General features: G+C 35.3%; 1 protein-coding gene across 2 annotated transcripts in view; it reads left to right on the forward strand.

Moving 5' to 3' along the window:
• Positions 1-22,626, forward strand: part of LOC127446010 (protein CBFA2T2-like) — a 58,827-nt gene extending 36,201 nt beyond the window's left edge. For both annotated transcript variants that reach the window (XM_051706602.1, XM_051706603.1), the window contains 10 exons: positions 6,002-6,145; positions 9,012-9,253; positions 9,343-9,432; positions 12,176-12,357; positions 14,367-14,614; positions 14,745-14,830; positions 15,388-15,595; positions 18,720-18,788; positions 20,357-20,547; positions 21,328-22,626. In XM_051706602.1, the coding sequence (XP_051562562.1) occupies positions 6,002-6,145; positions 9,012-9,253; positions 9,343-9,432; positions 12,176-12,357; positions 14,367-14,614; positions 14,745-14,830; positions 15,388-15,595; positions 18,720-18,788; positions 20,357-20,547; positions 21,328-21,621 (1,754 nt within the window). In that variant the 3' untranslated portion in view covers positions 21,622-22,626. The remainder of the gene's footprint in view (positions 1-6,001; positions 6,146-9,011; positions 9,254-9,342; positions 9,433-12,175; positions 12,358-14,366; positions 14,615-14,744; positions 14,831-15,387; positions 15,596-18,719; positions 18,789-20,356; positions 20,548-21,327) is intronic.
• Positions 22,627-24,884: the final 2,258 nt, after the last annotated feature.

Raw genomic sequence — 24,884 nt, forward strand, 5'->3', positions numbered from 1 at the left:
TATTTGAGCACATATTGAGATCTCTCAGACTTTGATATCTTGGTAAATCTGAGCACAGTTTGAGACATTGTTGAGATCTCTTCTGAAACTCGAGAGGAGACACATGTTAATCTCACTCCTCTGGGGGCTCTTTCTCCAGAGAAACATCAGGAGACTTAAGCAAAAGTCTCAATTTGTGCTCCATTGAGTCTCATTGCAGTCTGTGAGAAACCACTGAGATATTAATGAGATCTCATTAGTGATTTTTCTTTCCTATGAGCCTCTCTCTCACTCTGTTGTGGGATTTGGACACAGGTGACTGTTGGAGACCCCAGATGTCCGTTTGCACCCCCATCAGCTCCATATGGTGTTAGAACAGAAGGAGAAACATGGAGACGAGGGGGTTGGGAAATAGAAACACACACACACACACACACACACACACAATGATCTGATAGCTTAACCCTTTTGCATTCATCTTTACATCCCCAATGTGGGTTTGTTATGCCGTTCTTTGGCCAGAGGCGCTACACAGCTTTCAAAGCTTTTGTCATGCAGTCTTTAAATGATTTCTAAACACTTAGTCTGGCTGCACTGTAGCACTTTTAATGGAAATTCATATATAATTTTAAACAAAGACAGTTCAGGCTTTTAAATCAATGCTTTGTACGGTTTGGGGGGAGTAAAACATATTCGCATGGGTTTAGTTATATTCTTAGAGTCAGCATTTGCATTCAGAACCAAATCAGATGTGTTGTATTGTTTTTTTTGTGTTTTTTATCAAATGTTTTAAAATATTCTCTGAAATTCTTCACTGGTTCTTTCTCATCTCATTTCGTACTGTATAAAGTTTATTTTTTCAAATTGAAATGTAACAACATTTCAGATTCAGTTTAATTGCTGGTATGCCTTCTGCCGTTACAGTTTTAGTGGAGGACAACTTTTAACTAAACGTCCCATGTTGATGTGAAATTTGATTACTAGCAGGAACGATTGGGCCTTAATATATGAGGATACAGTTGGTTGAGTGTTATTAAGAGTACATAAGATGTGTCATTATGACCAGCATGTATTGAAAGTGCTATATAATAGCTGTTGTTTCATTTCACAACACTGAATGCATACAATATGTTAAATCTCTCAGACGGAATTGTAACAGGTGGTGGTCAGGGGAAGCCACACATTTGCTGTTGGCGAATCAATATTGATCTGTAAAGATAGTTTCGAGCTGTGCTAACAAACCGACCCGATCCCCAGCTGTGTGTTTGTGTAGAGATGGAAGTGTGTTTAATGTAGTGTGCTTGTCTCCCAAATGTGTAGTCTCGGGTGCAGGCAAGAATGTTTACTGCCTTGTGGATTTCGGCCAGATTCACTGACTGATAACAGAGACCCTACACCTGCCTGAAATTACAAACAATTCATGGGGAAAAACAATGACAGGACTGGACAGGTGAAAGCGTTCAAAAGTTTTGAAACACTTACTCATTCTTTATTATAATTTTTTTCACATTTTAGAATAATAGTAAAGTCATCAAAACTATGGAATAACATAAATGGAACTATGGGAATTATGTTGTGACTAAACAAAATCTGTGTTATATTTGATCATCTTCAAAGTAGTCACCCTTTGCCTAGAATTTGCAGACATGTACTCTTGACATTTTCTCAACCAACTTCTTGAGGTATCACCCTGGGATGATTTTTAAACAGTATTGAAGGAGTTCCCATCTATGTTGGGCACTTATTGGCTGCTTTTCTTTATTATTTGGTCCAAGTCATCCATATTTGTATTTAATTTAAGTTTTATAATAAAATAAATTAATATGTTGGCACAATTATATTTTTGTCTACAAAACTAATTTCAAACATTTAAGCATACGCCTTCAGATCAAAAGATTTTTAAGATCATGAGAAACATTTCAGTCAAGTGTTTCAAAACTTTTGACCATTAGTGTGCGTGTGTGTGTGTGTGTGTGTGTGTGTGTGTGTGTGTGTGTGTGTGTGTATATATATATATATATATATACACACACACACCTTTATGTATTGGTATTGCACAACCACCAGTTTTTTATTTTTATTTTACTTGGTTTAACAACAATGGCCATCTTTGTGTCATGGCACACGACAAATTTGGGTTATACAGCTGTTTACGGAAACCTCAATATCTCAGCTCAGGATGGTTCTAGCTCATTGGAACAAAAACTGATCTCTAGAGCTCATTTCAAGGTACATATTACAAGGTACATGTACCTTATATAAACAGTTTGCACATTCTTGTTCCATAGATTTAGAACTTAAGTCCTAATGTAATGCTCAAGATTGCTCAAAGTTCCACTTTTAGGGTCAATTTATAATGGGAAGGGTTGAAAATCAGGGTTATTCCACCAAATATTGATTTCTGAACTCTTCCTAAGTTAAAACATTAGTATTGTGTTGTTTATAAATGAATATGAACTTGTTTTCTTTGCATTATTCGAGGTCTGGAAACACTGCGTGTTTTTTGTTATTTTGACCAGTTGACATTTCCTGCAAATAAATGCTCTAAATGACAATATTTTTATTGGGAATTTGGGAGAAATGTTGTCAGTACTTTATAGAATAAAACAAAAATATTCATTTTACTCAAAAACATACTTATAAATAGTAAATCCAGAGAAACTGAGAATTTTGCAGTGGTCTCTTAATTTTTTCCAAAGCTGTGTGTGTGTGTATATATATATATAATATATTTAATGATACACAATATATACTATAAATATGTGTACGTATAGATTACATTATTAATATTAATGATATAATATTAAATAAATGATAAAACATATATATATATATATATATATATATATATATATTATTATATGAAAATATAATAATGATACACTATATATTATATAAATTATAGTATATATAGACATTTTTCAATGAAAATGATATATTAATATTATATAAATGATAAATAACACAACATATGATAATTTAATGATACACAATATATGATAACATTTATAAATGTGTGTGTGTATGTGTGTGTGTGTGTGTGTGTGTATATATATATATATATATATATATATATATATATATATATATATATACATACACACACACAGATGACTTTTCAATGATAATGATTTTAATACACTATACACACTAACAAACAAACACACACACACACACACACACATTTATATATATAATGACAGCTTTTCCACAATTATATAAATAATATATAGACACAACTTTTAACTATAAATATTGATAAATAATGTAATATAATTAATATTATGATGTAAATTATAAATAACAGTATTATATATGATATAATATTTAATGATACACAGAATGGCTCAAATGTTACGAACACTTATTTTACACAATATTAACTTAAACTTCACTTAAAATTTGAAAGCAGAAATTGTATTTATCCACTGACTGTCTTTTGTTTTATTGGCCAATCAGACCAAAGATATTGTGCGTTACATTTTTTTACATTATTTACCACAGTTAGGGGGTGTCTTTGGCATGATGCGGATATAAATCAATATATTGATGTGTGGTTACAAATGTGAGAATAATATTTTATGACTTTCAATATGGCTCATCCAATCAGATTTTAGAACAAAACTATAGTGTGTTTATATTCATCCATACAAAGTTTAGTTCTGGTCTTATTACTGAAATGGTGAAAAGTTAATCTCGGCTCTACAGGTTGAATCTGTTGGTTACGCTGTTGTTCTCCACAGGTACAATCAGAATAATCTTTCGTAACAGAAGGTGAATACGGGAGGGTTTGTGTACATCCTGTGGTGTGGCATGAAACCAAATGGCTCGATTTCCTGTTTCCCCAGGATTCCCTCTTATTCTCTCTGTCCTTCCCATGTTTGTACTTCCTGCCTCCTGGAAGGAAACAGGTGTACATGAGAGAAAAACGTTTTTTTCAGTCAGGCATTAAGAGGGCCAGCTTAATGCTTCAGAGCGGGGCTCAGGTGTGCTCCAAAACCACAAGATTTGTGTGTACACGTCTGCAAAAGTGTGTTGCACCTGTGACTGTGGCCGTTACGTTCACTGGGTTAAAATGGTTTTATTCTGCCCTTTGTTTGTGTCTCACAATAAAATCAGTCTCTTTTGTTTACGAACACTGTCAAGAATATATACAGGTCATAATTCATCCCAAAACGGCAAAACAAGAAATTATATTTTGCATTAAAAAAAAATAATTGTAAACTATATTTGTAACGTACAATTGTAAGCTTACATAATCGTAATATTTGTTTTTATTTAAAATAAATAATGGTGTCCAGGCAGGATATTTTTCATTACTGTATTACATTAATTACCCCACATTATGGTAATAAAAATAAGATTTATTTCAGAATAATATGCTTATAATTGTCACCAGAAAAATGTCAGTACTGACAAATATTTTCCTAAAAAAATAGGCTGCATTTTCTTTATGCAAAATATAATTTCAGGTTTGTTTTTTTTCCCCTGTTTAATAAATTGAGTGACATTCACACTCAACTCTTCTGCTATATGATGTAGTCGTTCAATGCGAATGTTCGTATGGAGCGCTTTAACAATCCCATTAAAGCATGCCTTACTTTTCATTGTTAAGAGAAGAGCCTCGTTTAAAAACTATACGGAGTAATCTTTCATGGAGAAACACATTCACTGCTTTAGTTTCCCATGAATAAACATTAAACAAAACATGCTTTTCACCAGGAAAAGCCGTCCGTCCATGAAAAGTCGTCTGCTAAGAAGCGTTTCATGACCTTTGACAACTCGATCTGTGTGGGTCTATTAGCCGCCTTTTGTAAAAGCGTTTTCTCTGGTCTGATATACTCAAAATGAGGCCGGTAGCTTCTCTCACGGTTCTTTTAGAACAAAAGCGCCTCTGAACTACGACTTTTGGGCCTGGTGGTCCATTCACAGGCAGAAAGTATGCGTTTAGCCCTTGACGGCTTTTGTGAAGGCTAGTTAACGAGCGTGAAATGGCCCGATTCGCCATTCTTAAGCGCTCTCAATGATGACCCATTCTTCCACAGGACAAAACCTGCTTCATTTGCACGTCAGCTGTCGGGACTCCATGGTTCTTAAACATCTGGTGTCCACCAGAAAGGAGATGATGGGTTTAGCAAGGGTGTGTACGATTTAATTGTGTTTTCGCTTGGTGAGAGTTAAGATTACGGCTCGCTCTGGAGTGGATAGCCTGAAAATTTATGCCGGTTTTGGTGTTTCGGCTCAATTGGATTTGTCTAGCTTCCTTTTAAACTTCAGTTGCAAATCAATGCACACTTGCATTTCAATGCATAGGCCTGTTAATTGTTTTGTTAGAGACACAATGGCTACATTTGTGTGCTTGAGGCATCCACATTTCATTCGGTCATATTGGCAGTTCTTGTGGGGAAAAAATAATAAAGATGTTTGTTGTAAACGTGCCTTTTGTTCTGATCCATTTTACTTGTCACTTGTCAATTTCTACTCAAATGTCTGAATTTTCAGAGTTCATTTTTTAAATCAGCATTCAGAGAAAAGTGGCTGAAAATGCACAACAAATGTATTACTGCAGGTCGCAATTTTGTTGTAAGTTTTCAATGTGTAAAAATATCGGTTTTGTGATTAATCGCAATCCCAAGATTGGTCTTTTACTTTAAAGTTGACTTTGAAGTCAGAGACAGAGTTGATATCTGATAAATAAATAGCAATTGATATTTTCGTAATGTACCAAGTTAGAGGGTTTCCTGTATAATTTATAACCACATTAGCTGAATGAGAATTTCTTTCATACTGTATGTAAGCAAAATTGACATTATAACTGCAATATAGCTTACCGAGTAATTCTCTAATTCTTCTTGTGGCGAGTTTATCTCAGACTAGATGAGATCAGAGATTCTCATGTCATGAGTGCAGCACAGTTGATTAGATTTTAATGGAAATCACTAAATAAACAAAATTGTTCATGATTACTGAGAATCAGTGATGTGTCAGTCTGAAGCTCATTCTCTCTGGTTCTCATTTTCAGTCAGTGGAGAGAAGAAGGTTCCTGCCATGCCCGGTTCCCCAGTGGATGGAAAGATTAATTCCAGACCAAACATCTCCGCGATGCCTCCTCTACCCTCAGTCAACCCCAGCGGACCACGACCTGCGGCGTTCTCCACCACAGCATGTGAGTGTCTCTCTCTCTCTCTCTCTCTCTCTCTGTCTCACATATGTTGCTTTCACTATATTAGTTTGGATGGACACAGTGGTTTTTATTCAGGTGTGATATTTGCTAAACCCTAAATGCAAACCTGATGCAATAATAGAATGAAATATTGGGTATATAGGTCAACTGATGTGGCGCTCACTTTTTTGTCCAGATCCGTTACATTTAAAAAGGCAGTTCACACACAACAATTACTTTGATACACCTCTAATATGATACAAATGTTTTCAAAGTCATTTGGACATTTTTGGGGGGGGGTCTTAAAGTAAAAAATGTCATGTGGTGTAACCGTCCGCAAACAGTTAAAGATCGAAGTTCTCATTAAAAGCTGAACTAATAATAATGATTGCATACATAGTTTGGAATAATCTTATATAAGCAGTGAATTTTATATATTATTAATATTTGAAAAACTTTTGTCCACCATACCAAACTCATCCAGGTAACTATTCTGTTGTCATGTGACTAAAATAAAATAAAATAAAATGGAGAGGGCCCCTTTAGACCCTTATGACTCTGTGTAAAGTTTTTATTTATTTATGTATTTATTTTTATTCGATTATTTCAGATATTTTGACATTTGTTATGAAAAGGCACATTTTGTTCAGGTCAAATGGGGTAACCCTAAAAATAACTTTTTGATATTTGTGACCCAATATTTTGTAATACTTTAACCCTAAAAAAAAAAAACACTTTTTAATTAATTAATTATTAAGTTGTGTTAACACTCATGTATTCAAGGTGAAATAAAAGTATTTTAAAACAGTTTAATTGATGGTTACACTACTTGACCGTACTATTGTTTTTTTTTTTTTTTGTTTTTCCCATTTTTTTCCCCCCTATTATTATTATTATTATTATTATTATTATTATTATATTTTTAATGGTTACACTACTTGACCTCGCTATTATTTATTTATTTATTTTATTCCATTTTTTTCTTCAGCTTTTAAAAAAAAAAAATAAATATCAGATATTTTGACATTTTTATAAAAAGGCACATTTTGTTCAGGTCAAATGGAGTAACGCTTAGAAAAATTCTTGATATTTGTGACCCAACATTTTTAAATCTTTTTTTAAATTAAGTAAGTTGTGTAAACACTCATGTATTCAAGTGAAATAAAAGTATTTTAAAACATTTTACTTGATGGTTACACTACTTGACCTTACTATTGCTTTTTTGTTTTTCCCATTTTTTTTTTTCCCCCTGTTGTTATTGTTGTTGTTATTATATTTTAATGGTTACACTACTTGACCGTGCTATTATTTATTTATTTATTTATTTTATTCAAAACAATTTCTTCAGCTTTAAAAAAAAAAAAAGAAAAGAGAAATTAAATATCAGATATTTTGACATTTTTATAAAAAGGCACATTTTGTTCAGGTCAAATGGAGTAACCCTAAAAAAAAAACTTGATATTTGTGACCCAAAAATTTGTAATAATTTTTACCTTGAAAAATATGTTTAAAAACGTTTTTAATTAAGTTGTGTAAACACTCATGTATTCAAGGTGCAATTAAAGTATTTAAATAAATTTTACTTAATGGTTACACTGCTTGATGTTGCTATTGTTTTTTTTTTTTGTTGTTGTTGTTTTTGTTTGTTTGTTTCCCTGTTTTAATATCTGATATTTTTATTTATTTATGTGTGTGTGTGTGTGTGTGTGTATATATATATATATATCTCAGATATTTTTACATTTTTATGAAAAGGCTCATTTTTAATATTTTTTTTACCTTGAAAAATATGTGTAAACTTTTTTTTTTATTAATTATTACATTTTCCCTTTTATAATATCAGATATTTTAATTTTGTATTTTTATGAGATATTTAGGTATTTTTATGAAAATGCACATTTTGTTCAGGTCAAATGGAGTAACCCTAAAAAATAACATTTTGATATTTGTGACCCAAAATGTTTAAAAATGTTTGTCCTTGAAAAAGATTCAACTTTTTTTATTATTATTAAGTTGTATAAACACTCATGTATTCAAGGTGCAATGAAAGCTTTTTAATACATTTTACTTGGTTACACTACTTGACCTTACTATTGATTTCTGTTTTTCCTATTTTTTCCCCCCATTTTTTTAATTTTTTTTATTTATTTTTCAAATATCAGATATTTTGACATTGTTATAAAAAGGCACATTTTGTTCAGGTAAAATGGAGTAACCCTAAAAAAAAACTTTTTGATATTTTTTACCTTGAAAAATATTTGTAAAAAAACATTAATTAATTATTACATTTCCCCTTTTATAATATCAGATATTTTTTTTTTTTTTTTTTTTTTTTTATATATATCAGATATTTAGACATTTTTATAAAAATGCACATTTTGTTCAGGTCAAATGGAGTAACCCTAAAAAATAACTTTTTGACATTTGTGATATAAATTTTTTTTTTTTTTACCTTGAAAAATATGTTTAAGAACTTTTTAATTAATAAATTATTAAGTTGTGTAAACACTCATGTATTCAAGGTGCAATGAAAGTATTTTAAAACATTTTACTTGGTTACACTACTTGACCTTACTACTGATTTTTTTTCATTGTTTATTTTTTAAAGTCTAAAATGAATGACAACATTTCTACTCGCATTAAACGTGTGTTTAAACTAGATATTTAAAAGATTTCTTATTTTATCATCTGAGACAACCTTATTTGTCAATGAGCCATATACATGTTGCTTTAAAACATTTTATACTTTTGAATAACCGTCAATAAAAAAGATACTTTTAGTCGGATGGTGTATTTTGGGGCTAACTGACCTATACTAACCAGTTTAACCTTGACCTCTTGGTTGTAACCTCATTCTCTCTGTCTCCAGTAATCAATGGGATGAATCATTCCCCGCCCACCCTCAACGCCGTTCCCTCGCCACCTCAACGCTACAGCAATGGGCCTTCGTCGTCATCTTCCTCCTCGCTGGCCAATCAGCAGCTTCCTGCGACCTGCGGCGCTCGACAGCTGAGCAAACTCAAGCGCTTTCTCACCACGCTACAGCAGTTCGGCAACGACATCTCACCTGAGATCGGAGAGAGCGTCCGGAACCTCGTGCTCGCTTTGGTGGTACGTCTGTCAAACCATTACAGGTGTGTTACATGCAAGCACAGATGTGTCGTTTGAGGTGATTAATTCGCTATCTCTTTCTCACACAGAATTCGACCGTTACTATTGAAGAGTTTCATTCCAGACTGCAAGAGGCAACAAACTTCCCTTTGAGACCCTTCGTCATACCGTTCTTGAAGGTAAATGTCCATTAAAGGAATAGTTCACCCTGAACTGAAAATTCTGTCATTCACTCACTCTGATATAAACCTGTGTTCATTTTGGAACATCAAATAAGACATTTTGAAGAATTTTAGAGCTGTTTTGTTTTCCATAGAAGACTGATATTTAATATGGTCTCTAATGTTTCTGAGGCAAGTCTTTCTTCCCCACCTCAGAACTGATTAACAAAGCATTAGTGAATCACTCGTTTGTAAGATGATGGGAAGAGGGTGACATTGGAATCAAAATGCAATATTTCAGAAAAAAAAATATTATTTTGAAAATTAGAAATGAATGTAAAAATGCAATGCAAATGAAATTTTTTTCTCCCATAGGAAAATGATTCTAGTAAAATCTATTTATTCACTATATATTATACTGTAAACTATATAGTTGGCATATTTTTATTTTATATAAATAAATAAATGCATTAAATATATTTATATATGTATATATTTATTCATTTACAAAACCGAACACTTCTGGGAACACTTTAGTGATGACTCGAACAAATCGGTGGATCGTTTTTATTTAACCAGATCATTAAAGTTTAAATGAAAGTTTATCTAGTAAAACCTTTTTACTATATATTATATACTAAATAGTTAACATAGATTTTATATTTTATTTAAATAAATACATAATAATAATAATAATAATAATAATATATATATATATATATATATCTGTGTGTGTGTGTGTGTGTGTGTGTGTGTGTATGTATATGTGTGTGTGTATGTATATATATATATATATATTAGTGCTGTCAGTCGATTAAAATTTTTAAACGTGATTAATTGCTCAATTTTTGGTAGTTAATCGCAGATTTTTACATTGCTGAAATTTGACACTATACTTCTTTTCTTGTCAAAATGCATTTTATTTCCATCTCAGAAAAGAAAAGAAAACAATATGTAGCAATATAATGCTTTATTAACATTTTCCAAACAAAGCCTTCCACAATATAAAGACAATGCACTGATATAGCACCAATTCAAGTAACATTAAACATTTCCCTGAAGTCTAAGTGGGAGTTTGACTAATTGAAAGAACTAGTCCCCACATAGGTTGCATATTCATTGCAATGGGCATTAAATCCCTTAAACTCTCATCCTCCACAATATTAATCTGCCAGTAGACTGTGGTTATCCGCCTTGTTACAGCAATCGTGAAGCTGCATTTATGATTCACGTCAAAGCGGCAACGCCAGCGTTGAGCGCCACTTTGAACTCACCATGAAAAGTGCTTGCAAACAAACACGTCTCATTCAGAGTTTTGGTGATAGTTAAGATTTGGTGTGCTTCTGTGGTAATTAAAATATGCCTTACAAAGGCTGAAAAATACTTTATTTCTATCAGAAGTCCCATCTGGGTTTGTTTTGTACATCAAATAGTGTTAAGAGCTCTTTTCTCCATCATTTTATCACTGACAGGGAAGCGCTGTCAGAGATACGTTTATTATAACCTAAGCGTAACAGTCAGCTAGCGTGTTAAGCTGTTTTATGCTAAGCTTGTAGGCTTATTTTGATAGAAGGGCTCTGGTGCGGTGTCGTGTGTGTGACTCCGGGCGGACACATAACAAAGGTTCTGCCCTTCACACAAGTGTTATGCTGTTTTAACGGTAAATGCTTTAATTGCAATTTATGTAAAATTAAGGCGTTAAACTTTTAAAATTAATCGCATGCGTTAACGCATATATATATATATATATAATATTCTTCCCAATGCTAAAATAAACGTGCAGTACTGAGGGAGTTTTAGTTTAGAGTTTGACAGGGTTGCATTTTGCATTAATGTCAAAATTCAAACGGTTTTCTGTATTGTCTTGAGATTTCCAAGTTTTCCCCCTTGCATTTGCCAAAGGGTTTGACAGAGCACAGCGTGTCAGATGTACTATATATCTTAATGTTCACATTAGTTATCAAATTCACCTGCTAAATATCTTTGAGGAGTTGCACTGCTGGGTCCATTTTGATTCATTTGAATGATTCATTCTTCAGGACTGTTTCCTTTCCTCTTTGTAACTGAAGTGTTTTCATATGAAAGATTTACGGGCTGTTTTGACGGAGATGTTGGTGATGAGCGCGGTGTGGGCTGTAATAGCGAACAGAACGTTGTGCTATGCTGACCAGATGCCTCGGGCTCAATCTGCTTTGAGTTTTCATGTGAGCCGTGGCTCCGCTCGGTCTGTCGAGGAACGAATCCATCTTGCCCTAATCTTTGCTGTTATCAGTTAAAAATGCTAAAAATGTGCAGGTCTGTGATTAGTTGACTTTAAGACACTTAAGCAAATCCTTCTCAAGTGGCTTTGATTACTAACAATGTGCCATTTAGCAGAATTACTGTAAGCTGATTGGAGAGACGGGCCCCTGGAGCAACTTTGGCCCCCATTAAAAACATTCTTAAAAAATCTGAATAATAGCCTGAAATGATTTATACTCATTTTGTTAACTAAAATGTGCTTATAAAGTGGTAAAAGTCCAACAAGTATTGTTCTTACTTGGGCTGGAATGATGTGTGACTTTACAAATCAATTTAAGTTTGTAATGTTTTGGTACACGCCCAAAAAACATGAAATTAAAATGAAATTACAACGTTTAAGGTGTCCAAAAAAAACCATCAACCCCCGCTGTAATGCCATTGTAATTTTTCTAAGTGATAATCCTAACATATCTTTGTTTATTGTAGTTTTCCATCATGTTTCTCATATGTTGTCCTGCAGGCTAACCTGCCCTTACTGCAGAGGGAGCTGCTGCATTGCGCTCGAGCCGCTAAACAGACTCCAGCACAGTATCTGTCCCAACATGAACATCTGCTGCTCAGCACCACCGTACCATCACCTGCCGACTCCACTGAACTTCTGCTGGAGCCCAGTGACAGCACCAAACGACACAGCCCCAACAGGTAAACACACACTATACACATATCACAACAATGAAGTACTAGTATACTATCAAATATTATTTTGCCTTTTAGTTATCATAATTTAAAATGTAGAGTTACAATAACTGCCCTGGATTGATCTTGTTGAGATAACTCAATTATACACAATATTGTTGGCTGAACTTGTGATTTGTTTTTTAAACTTAGAAAAACTATTCAGCTGAAATCAAAAATATAAGTGAAGAGAACTCACATTTTTGGATTCCCTGCATGCACTGCGGCATGAATAAATTATGCAAATTGCTGTGTTACTGTCCTACTTTACATTTTTTTACAGCTTGCTGCTTTTATTTATGCTGTTGGTTATTGCATTTGTGGGCTTTTTCAATTATTTGTCATGTAGTAATAATCCAAAGCACATCTTTTTACTCAGTGATGTGTTTGATTGTCTCCATAATGTAAAGTGTCTCATTGACAAGTCTGAATGTGATAGAGGGATCAGATGTTGGTGTCTGATCATCAGCTGACCGTTTGATTGGTCAGAAATTCTTTGTTACCATTAATTGGCTGTTTATTTTAACTCTGACAATAGAGTAGCTCTAACTACTTCTATGGTTATTATCAATCATATTAAATGATCATTTAAGTAATTGAACTTCTATATTCACTTTGAATTAGAATAATAAATAGAATAGAATAAGAAAGTCAAGTTTACTTAAAGACATTAAGTTATTTTGATTAAGTCAACTTTATGCTCTATTTAAACAACTTTCCCTCTTAAATTGACAACTAAAAATTATAAGGCAGCACGAACACTTACTTTTTAAAGTTAAAACAACAAGGTTTTTTACACAGCTATCAGATGGTACAGTACTTTAATATACAGTGTCAAGAAAAAGTATGTGAACCCTTTGGAATTATCATCTTCATTAAAGTCACAAGTATATACAAACATAATGTGCTTAAGCTAACAACACACAAACAATTTATAATCTTTCATGTCTTTATTGAACACATCCCATTAACCATTCACAGTGCTGGGAAAAAAGTATCCCTAGGCTAAAGACGACAAAAAAAGCTATTTAGAGTCAGGAGTTGGCCAACCCGGCATCCAATTAATGAAACAAGACTGGAGGTGTGGGTAAAATCCACTTTGACTTATAAAAAGCACTCAAACATTTTGAGTTTTCTATTAACGAGAAGCATCTGCTGATGTGGACAATGCCTCGCAAAAAAAGAAATCTCAGAAGACCTACGATCAAAAATGGTTGCTATGCATACAGTTGGAAAGGGTTACAAAGTTATCTTGAAGAGTTTAGATATTCATCTGTCCACAGTTAGACAAACTGTCTGTAAATGGAGATGATTTATTACTGTGGGTACTCTCACTAGAAGTGGCCGCCCTGCCAAGATGACTCAAAGGGCACCGCAGAATGCTAAAAGAGGTAAACAAGAACCCTAGAGTGACAGATAAAGACTTGAAGGAATTATAGGAACTGGTTAACATCTCTGTTTATAAGTCTACTACAATATGGAAAACATTGAACCAGTATGGTGACCATGGCAGGACACCACGGAGGAAGCTGCTGCTCTCCAACAAAATCATTGCTGTGCACCTGAAGTTTGCCAAAGACCACCTTGACACTCCACAACACTACTGGGAAAATGTTTTGTGGACTGATGAAACTAAGGTTGAATTGTTTTAGGAAGAACAATCAAAACTACCAAGTTCCGCTGCGAGTTCTGTTTGTGTTTATATTGTAAAAATGACCGTCTGATTGCTCGTTATCCAGCTTATTACAAGACTTCTTGCTAAATAGATAATTAAAATGGACATGAAACATCGATTTGAGATGAAATTGTTATACTAGCTTACTTGTAGAGGTCGCAGTGATACGAGAAGTGAATGCTGAAAAAACACTTTATATAAAACTGTTGGATGGTATGATTGACCAATCAGTAACCATGGTAACACCATAGTACAAATTTAATTATACATTTTATTTATTTATTTTATTTTCTCCCATCAGAGGTAAAGAAAATGGTTTTCACGAGCGCCCCCCTGTGCCCCTGGAACCTCCAGCCAAACGAATCTGCACCATTAGCCCCGCCCCCAGACACAGCCCCGCCCACCCGCTCCAGCTCCCCGTCCAGATTCACCCGACCCCGCCCCCTCTCCAACACTACGCCCTGGATGACATCACCACCCCTCACCTGTACAGAGAACCGCACCGCGTACTAGAACTGAGAGAACTGAAGGACAGACCGCGACTGCCAGGTACTTCAAACATCCCCAACAGACACTAAATCACCTGAAAAAACTTCTGCATTTTACCATTATTTTCAAACATAGCAGTATTTCATTTCAGACCTGTGCTTTTTGTTGTTGTTGTTGTTGTGTTTATCAGGCAGTAACGGGAGCTACCGTGAGGAACCTGTAGATCACAGACTGACCGAGAGAGAATGGGCTGAAGAATGGCGACACCTTGATCATGTGAGATGTTATGAACGAATCAATGTCGTTAACTTCTACTGTTCCTGTAGTGAACAACTCTGTGTGTAATGAATCAGTTGAATCAGTTGAAAGAGTGATTCAATTACTCACTCATCTTAACACAGATGAAACACTCACTTGTTGCCACTTACTGGCATAAAAATATAATTGCATTAGTGAGGAAAGACTCGAGTCACTGAGATGAGTCAAAATACCCACCGCTACTTCTAAATTTCTCCTCTTGTGTCCCACGAAGTCATACAGGGCGAGTAAATTACACAATTATAATTTTTGGGTGAACTGTTCCTTCAATTCACTTTAAATTAGTGGTTGAACGACTATTATTATTATTATTATTTTCCGACTAGGCGTCCAGAACATCTGTAGTCGACACAGACCAAAGCATTGACTTGTGTCCGAGCTAATCGAGTTGCTTCGACCCCTATCTAAATTTGCATTTACAAATTAATTTAAAACTTTGTCTCAAAAACATCTTTTGTTGGTGATATTGTTATGAACGAGCATGCTAATGTTCTGTGATTGTTCTCCGATTGTAGGTGTTAAATTGCATCGTGGATATGGTGGAGAAGACACGGCGCTCTGTTAGCGTTCTGCGACGCTGTCAGGAGTCTGATCGCGAGGAGCTTAATTACTGGCTGCGGCGCTCAAACCAACACGACGACGGACGCAAGAACGGAGTCGCTACAGGGAACGTACCCTTCACCAAAACACACAGCCCTCTGTCTGCAGAGGGAGTCAACTCAGGTGAGTCGTTCAGTTGATTCAGCTTTGATTTGGATTTGTAAATGAAGGGAATGTGTTGTGATGTAGACTTCTCAGAGAATAAAACTATCATGGTTACTACAGTATTAAAATCAGTGGTCAGAAATTAAACAGAGGAATAGTAAATACCACTTGTTTTATCTGTTATGTAACATTTTATTAATTGAATAATATTCAGTTTTACGTCTATCTAGTTAGTAATGGCTTTAGTGCCTCTGCAGACACTGCAGTTGTCAGATTCATTCAGTATTGACTCGTTTTGAGCGATGTTGCATGTGGAACTAATATGAAGTAATTTTGATGGGGGGGACAAAAACAAAAATCAGCTCTTAAATCATTCCCAACAACTCTAAAACTTCAAAATAGTGATTACATCAAAAACTTCTGTGGTGGGGGCCTGGGTAGCTCAGCGAGTATTGACGCTGACTATCACCCCTGGAGTCATGAGTTTGAATCCAGGTTGTGCTGAGTGACTCCAGCCAGGTCTCCTAAGCAACCAAATTGGCCCAGTTGCTAGGGAGGGTAGAGCCACATGGGGTAACCTCGTGGTTGCGATTAGTGGTTCTCGCTCTCAATGGGGTGTGTGGTGAGTTGTGCGTGGATCGTGGAGAGTAGCATGAGCCTCCACATGCTGTGAGTCTCTGCGGTGTTATGCACAGCGAGCCACGTGATAAGATGTGCGGATTGACAGTCTCAGAAGCGGAGGCAACTGAGGAGGTGTTCTCCGCCACCTGGATTGAGGTGTGTAACCGCGCCACCACGAGGACCTACTATGTAGTGGGAATTGGGCATTCCAAATTGGGGAGAAAAGGGGATAAAATAAAAAAAATTTGTGGTGTATTATCTTACAAAGAGACTGTCTACAGGGATCCCACAGTCTTGGAAAACCTGGAAATATCAGGAATTTAATAATTCTGTTTTTCAGGCCTGGAAAAGTCATTGAAATTAAGGGTTAGGGTTAGTTAGGGTTACGGTTAGGGTCATGGACATTTCTATAGTGAATATGCATTTTTCACCTTTTCAATCTTCTAAGATATATAATGAGCAGACCCAGACGGTATCTGCTTGCTTTTGTTGTGCATTTTTTGCACTGACTTTTCAGGAAAATCTTTCAAAGGGATTTAAACATACCTCTTTAATAAATATGTATTAAATGGACCTAAGCATACAAAACTCTTATTGATACCTAAAAGCATCATGCAGTCAGCTAAAATATTTCATAAAGATACATGTAAGGGATGAGGAATGCATAGCAATTCTGTTAATAAGTGAAATATTGCTCATTTTGTTGAGTAAAACTTGCTTGCAAGCTGTAATGATGTTCGATTTGTCAGTGAATCCTTCTTTTGAGTCAGTTGTTTGCAATGATTTAGTCAAAACGGTTCACAAACTGGATCTTTAAAAATCTGTATCCAGTTATCACAAGCACCTGGAAAGGTCATGGAAATTCATTAGTCAAAAAGGCTGGGAACCCTTTGTCGAATTATTTCAAATGTATTTTAGCAGAGTGTTGTAGTGTTATGTTAATGTTGTGCGTAATATATTTAATGTAGGGCTGACAATCGATAAAATTTTTTTATTAAATTATTTACATGGTGTGCCGATTAATTAATCACAATTATATATATATATATATATATATATTATAAAAATAATATTCAGATAATTAAAATGCATTATATTATTGTGGCAGAGGAGTTAAGCATTGATAAGACAATACAAAAAGTGGCTTTAGAATCCATGTATTGTTTATTTGCATATTATTGAACATAAGCCAATCATTGACCTACAGTTCACAGCAATCCATTCTGCAACTGAATTCATCAATCAGTACGAGATTTATTGAGGTCTTGTTTAAGGACGCGTCAATGTACACCTGCGTCAGACGGACACTTTTGGTGCGTCTCACTTTGGTTGTGTCGCGTCATAAACATTCTATTTTTAAGTCTCTGTGTCAAGTTAAATGTAGTTTAATACTTAGAAAAACATGTCTTAAGATCCCTAAATTCATATTTGCACTCCGTCAAGCTGTGTTTGAATACAAGAACGTGTCCTCGTGTTGTGTTGTCTGCTGAAGGGTTGGTTTGTTCTCTGTATAAGCTGCACGTTGTCTATACAGCTGGAGTTTCACTTACTGCCCCCTGAAGAAAACACATGGTACTTCAAACTTGAATAGCTTATATGGAAGGAATCTTCATTTTTATGTTCTGAGACAGGATTAATTGCATTAATTTTGTATAAAACTAATCACACTGAATTAACGCGTTAAATTGACAGCACTAATGGTGATTTGCATGTTTTACAGGTAGAGTAATAAGTGTTTAATATGAGAATTTCTTTTGTTTTCTCTTTTATTGCTCTTTCCTGTGTTTTTTATACACTGAAAACCCTAATAAGTTTACCTAATTGATTAAGTAAACTTGTTACCTCAATTGAATTGAGTTATGGTGTCTCCAAAACTTGTGTTACTAAGTTCACTTAACTTGGTTATCATATAGAATGAACATAACTATTTAAGTTAAGCTTACTTAACCGTAACGTTAAGTCGCAAGTCAGATTTGCTATTCATCTTTTATTAAACAACTATTTAAATGCCCCCATATGTTCCCTTTGACAAAGGAAACAGAATTAAAATTTGTACTCTGTAGTTTGAGTTATTAACACTTAAGTCTGTGGATTTTTAAGAAAAATAAATTCAAGAAAGGGTAAAAAAAAATGCCCTTGAAATTCAATTCCAAGGAGCGAATATCGAACTTTAATAAAACAGTTAATTTATACACTACTGTCTAGTTACAGTACAAGATGTATAAAACAAGTGGAGTATATGTGCCTTTATATGAGCATATATGTGTGTATTTTTGTGTTTGAGTGCCTGCTGATAGAGCAGGTGTTGGTGTATTTGCTCCAGACTGCAACAGAAAGAGAGCATGTTTTCTCTGGCTCGCGTTCCTCACCACCATCTGTAACTAAACACTGCCCAACACTGAGTCTTAAACTTCATAAAATCATCCATTCCTTACATGCTTCATATCTATACATCTATACATCATTTTGAAATGTTTGCGTGATATAGTTGCATCATATATGTGTTGGTTTTCCTTCACAGACTCACAGAGGGAGCTCCCAATGCGTGCCGGCTCTGGCTACGTGCCTGATGAGATCTGGAGGAAAGCCGGTAAGGGTGGCAACCCAGATGCACCCTGGGAAACCTGTTTTCTCCCAGAACACCTGTTCATTAATTTTACAGTCATGTTTCTCATTAATCACACTTGCAGAATTGAAACAAGCTCTTTGTTAAATAGTGATTCACAAGTACACTTCACTACAGACACAATAAACAAGTTAAAACTCTTTGGTGATACATTCCTATAGTTATCATTTGTTTAATCTTCCTACACTGTTCGTCGTTTTTGACCAAATTTTTCCTGATGTACTGTAATAAAATGGTTTCTTTCATCTGAGCGGTACAAGACATGGTGACTTTTCCTCTACTTGCCGTCTGAACACAAAAAAAATAAATTAAAAATGTACAACGTCCGTGTAAAAAAAAAAAAACTGTTTTTGGGAAAAATAATTATTTGATCATGTCTAAGGGTATGTTTACACGACAACAATGTACTAAAAACGGAAAAGTTTTTCCTTTGTGTTTTTGAAAAGTTTCGCGTACAGACGACAACGTTGTCAAAACGATCCCCGTTCACACGGATCCGCGAAAACGAATAAAAACGGCTGTATTATGCATGCCAGGCCAGTAGTTGGCGATGTCACTTTGTAAAGAAACACTATGCGCCTGCGCACATAAGCATTCTTCCACAGAGCGGTTAATACAAACAATGAAGATGGCGAAAGCATCGAGCAGTTTTGTCTGGACGGATGATGAGGTTGCTTTATTACTACAATTACTTTGCTGGAGAATCGTCAATAAACTCAAAATCTTGAGCAGCACAAACACAGTCCTGTAGTCCGCCATTGTTTTGAAGTACTCGCGCGCATGCCTATAGACTGAAGATGTAATACGCGTGCGCATGACGTCATCGTTTTCACAAATTCGCATTTTTGTATGTTTACACAGAGACGATAACAGCATCGTTTTCAAAAACGTGCACTTTTTCAGGCCCCAAAATGCTGTTGTCGTGTAAACGAACAGCCAAAACACATAAAAAGTTTTCCGTTTTTAGTTGAAAACGTTGTTGTGTAAACGGCCCCTAAATATATATCCAAATGCATAATTTGTGATCAAATTTTTAATTACTATACAGTAGTTGTTGCATAGAACGCTGTCGCCATCTACTGGCTATTATTGTCATAACATGATTTTTTTTCACCAGTTGGCAGCAATCTGCCCCTAATTCATGACACATTTATCTTGTTTAAATTAGCTTTTTACTGTGGTAAAGTAAAAAAAAAAAAATGCTTATTTGCATATGCAAATGAATGGTGAAATCGAGAAATGTATAACATAAAATCCCAAAAGAAGTGCATGATTTTATTATTTTTACTTCAGGGAAGAAATGTTTTCATTACTTAAAAAAAAGAAAAGGCCCCTTTTTTGTGCTTCCGGTCAAAAATGACCGTGAACATTAATATTGACCAGAATAGGAGAGTTAAAAGGATTCGGTCCTTTTCTAACCTTTATGTCATTCTTTAAAACATATAAAAACATGTTAAGTGTAGATTACTCAAAATATTAGTACTGAACCACAATATTATAAACATAACCAAACGACCATGTGACCTCTACAGAGGAGGCGGTGAACGAGGTCAAGCGGCAGGCGATGGATGAGGTACAGAAGGCCGTGGCTGAGGCTGAGCAGAAAGCGTTCGAGATGATCACAGCTGAGAGAGCGAAGATGGAGAAAACTCTCGCTGAGGCCAAAAGAAAAGCCACTGAAGACGCCATACAGGTCATCAACGAACAAGAAGATTCGAGTGAGGTAAGTGTGGTAAAGCCATTTTGAACAACGGAAAACCAGCTTACTAACTGCGCAATGTACACTTTATACTGCTTACTAGTTGTTGTTTTTTTAAATACCGTAGTATGTGGAATGGTACATATAATGCAACATAAAAGCTATGTACTGAATGAAATACCAGCTTACTACTTACCGAATACTGCACAATATAGACTGTTTACTGGGGGGGAGTTACTATTTACTATTCATTTTTTGTTTATTAAGTGAAATAAAGGCTTCAAACAATGCCTTCACCTTATTGCTGGTTCAATTCAGAAAGTGCAGTCTAGTTATCATTTTAGAAATAAAGTTTTATTTTACATTTTAATCCAAGTTTTAAAACTACTGTGTGGTTTTGGAGTTACAGCTGAGAAAATAAAAATCAAGGATGACTATTTTACATTCTGATTTTAAAAAAATCAATATAGCGACCAAAAAAAATTAAGGATTAGACTATTTACATTGGGATTTAAACAACAACTTTGCGATAAAAAAACAAGGATTAGACTTTTACATTTTGATTTAAATCAAAAATCAACATTGTGATGTAAAAACTAGTCGAATCCTTTTTTTTTTTTTTTAATTGCGAACATGCATTGTTGCATTTCTGACAATTAAAACCAGAGAAATCAGACCCATTGCCTGTAAATCTGATTTACTTGCCAAAGCGAATTTACTCCTATTTGGTTCTTGGCGAGTGTTCACTTTGGTTGGAATGTTTTACTAAACAACAGCTTACGATATTTCTCTTTCTCTCATAAGTGTTGTTGGAACTGCGGCCGTAAAGCCAGCGAGACCTGCAGCGGATGCAATGCGGCACGTTACTGCGGCTCCTTCTGTCAACATAAAGACTGGGAGCGACACCATCTCATCTGCAGCCCGGGTCTCCAGGCTCAGCCCAAACCCATGTCTGCTCTGAGCACACGGATGCTGGCCAAAGCCCCTGAGAGCGGCCTCATCCCAAGCCCCATCCTGGAGAAAACCTCCAGCACCTCACGAGCGTCCACACCGCCCACACCTGCGTCGTCCTCCACGCCGGACGCCAACGGACACTAGGATGAAAAGTTAGAGACAGAAGCGTAAACGTCAGAGCGACAGATGGGCAAAATAGACCCGTGAAACAATCAGATATTCTGATCCGGTGTAGCTGTTGGAAAACTCATCAATATGAGACGATTTTGAAGCACGTACAGGAAAGAGACATGTGTTTGGTGGCAGGGTCTAGCTTGCTTATTTGGTACAAATCACCTGTTGTGATCGATTCAACCTGCACAAACTTTTGTAGTCAAGTCTTTCTGTGAGTGTTTGTGTGTGTATGTGTGCATGCATGTTGGGTTTCTGCTTGAAAATACAATATCAAAGCAATATAAAATGGAATGCCAAGTGATCAATGATTCCTCAAAGCTATCAATGCTGTGACATGTTCATATTAAAATTCCTTATCATTGACTTAAGACAGTTTATCACTATTATGTAGCAAGATTATCAGAATTTAGATGGAAAATAGGGTATACGTCTATACATCAACTGATTTGTGTGAGCTATATGTAAATATACTACTATATGTTAAGTATAGCTACCAAACTCTCTATCAGGGTTCCAAACGCACTTTTAATGACTTCTAATCACAAAACAAAGAGGATACAATTAATTTAAAACCACTTACAAATTAGACCAAAACCAGGTTCTTGGTAGTTCTGTATGAAACCGCTCTGTGTTCTGGTGTTGCCTGTATGTATTGACGTGGTAAACTCTTAAAATCTCAGGAGGATGCTATATGTATATAGTTATATTTTTCCGCATATAGAGTTGAGCGAGGGTACGATAAGTCTTTAGCTTCGTTCTTTAATTTCCACATTGGTGTCTTCATCTACCTTTGTTTCGTACGGTACTGTACACAGTTTGTTGAATTATTTTTTTCATTTTCAAAATTATGTGTAAAATATAACGAAGCAAGAGAATCTTTATTTTCTGAGCTACTTTGTGACATTCATTTTTTTCCTCTTAATTCTTGAATATTAAGTAGGCATTAAAATATTAAAATAAAGAATCTAAAACTTCTGGTGGGCTTTTGGTGGTTATTTTTCTTGGTGGTGGTTTTTGTAATTTATCTTGATTTTCTATTGTCGAGAAATAAAATTAACATGATAATTCATGTAATAACGTGTTGAATTATTTTGATACATTTTATCAATCTGGTTATGTATTTTATTGCTATAGAGTGCAACTGTCTGGTTTCAGAAGTAAAATTCCCATTCATTGATCCCATAGACGAGTTGATTTTCAACTATAACTTATAAATCTTTAAAGACAGCCCTACCGCGAGCTACGAGGTTGTTCACCGTTGAAGCCATCCGTCAACTTCATTGTTTAAAAATCGTGTTTTTCATGGTAAACAACTACATTACCCATGGTACAGCAGAGAAAGATCCACCAATCAGAGAACCGCGTTCAATGAAACCCGCGAAACGTGCCTTAGAGCGACCGCCCACTCCCGTGACACAATGTAAATGACGTAATCAAGTCAGTCTTCCTTTACCCTTAAACTACTTATATATTTGTACACGTCAGGATATTTTGCAATAAACGTAAAATATATAGTTTATATAATTATGATCAACAACCTTAAATCAATAATTTTATATATTCCCATCGTTTTCTATTCAATGACATCATTTGCAATGCTTTATGGGATTGCAGTTTGTGCCCTCATGACAGACGGTAAGTACACAGTCTTGTATCTTTGTCCGATTTTCACATTCTTTTTCGCCTCAAAACAAAGTTTGTGATGATGTGATTCACCTCAGAGCTGGTTGGTTTGGTTCATGGTGCACAACCCTTTTATGAAGGATTTTATTAAAAGTCTATGGAAGAAATTACTGGGCGGCCAATGTTGCGTTATTACGATGCGATTTTAGCCATTCTGAAACGAGACTGAGACGTTAAATTAGACACGCCCCCTCTTTCCAAAACACCGCTCCTCCAAAGACAGTGTTGAGACCATTAAAGTCTTTCCAGCAAGTCCGTCCACTGGTGGCCATCTCACGGAGCTATTTCCAGTCATGACAGTGCAGCTCCTATCTACTTGAATGGGGAAAGACCAAAATTCCCAAAACGGTTGGTGAAGACTACTATCAAAGAACATTTTTCAAATCAGCAGTAATATCTGAACAACACTGGAATCATAAATTGTGCTTCTTTCCCTCAGATTATGCTAAAAAAACAACGCAACGTTCCCAGTTTGTATAGCTAATGCGCATGTGCGCTGTCGAGTTGATTGACAGGCGATGTCTGCATCTAAAAAGGTGATTGGCTCTTTTACCTGTAAGGCAGGACTTCCTATCTACATCCGTTGACCGTTGGGCGTTCCAGTTTCCCCCATTCATTTTAATAGAAGTGGCCCGTCTCTGCTAAATACTCTCTGGTAAACATTACTTGACGATACATGGACGTTTTGTTCTACAACATAAATTACACACAGTCATATCTCAAATGGGAATATTGAAGCTGTACTGAATTGCATACATTTTAAAAAAACACATGGTGGCTTAAAAATTCACATTTGAGGTATCACTGTGCGTAATTTATGTTGTAGAACAAAATGTAATATTTACCACAGACCTTATTTTACTCATAAGTTCAAAAACCCCATTATAAAGCCCCATAGTAAGATCCAGAGGGAACCCACGGCGAATTAGACTTTCAGGTTCGCCTCCACCAGCAAAGAGCTAACTGTATGTGGAAGTGTGGCCCCCTTTTGGAGCAAGCCCAACCCCCTTCTGGAGTAACCCCACCCTCTTTTTGGAGATGTACATGCTGCAGCGTACAATGGGTCACAAAGTGTATCAAGATTGAGAAAAATACTTTTCTTTTTATTGAACATTGATGGAACAACATCATTTAAGCGGAAAGAAACAATAACAATAGGTTGTTTTGTTTAAAATTATTTTCCACATTTAGAGTAAAAGGCCCCTGGGTTATAGTGAAATCGTGTAGATATAGAGCAAAATACATAGTTATAGTACAAAATTTGTCAACTTTGCAAATACTTTTGAGACAGCAAGAAGTAACAAATTAAGATAATGCTTATTAAAATAAATCACTATTAGGCATTTCATAAAATCTAAAGTATTCGATAAACGAATCTCCGTCTGATTGGATCAGTTAATGTGAGCCCACTTTGAACATTCTTTATGGGGGGGGGCTTTTTACCCCAAATAATATCCTTTCTCTTATTGGACTGTTATTAAAAAAAAACTTTGATATATTTGTCTCCAAATGCATGTGATAATTTCAGGGATTCTCAGTACTTACATGTA

This window comes from Myxocyprinus asiaticus, chromosome 9 (assembly GCF_019703515.2).
Source record: "Myxocyprinus asiaticus isolate MX2 ecotype Aquarium Trade chromosome 9, UBuf_Myxa_2, whole genome shotgun sequence".
NCBI classification, from domain to species: domain Eukaryota; kingdom Metazoa; phylum Chordata; class Actinopteri; order Cypriniformes; family Catostomidae; genus Myxocyprinus; species Myxocyprinus asiaticus.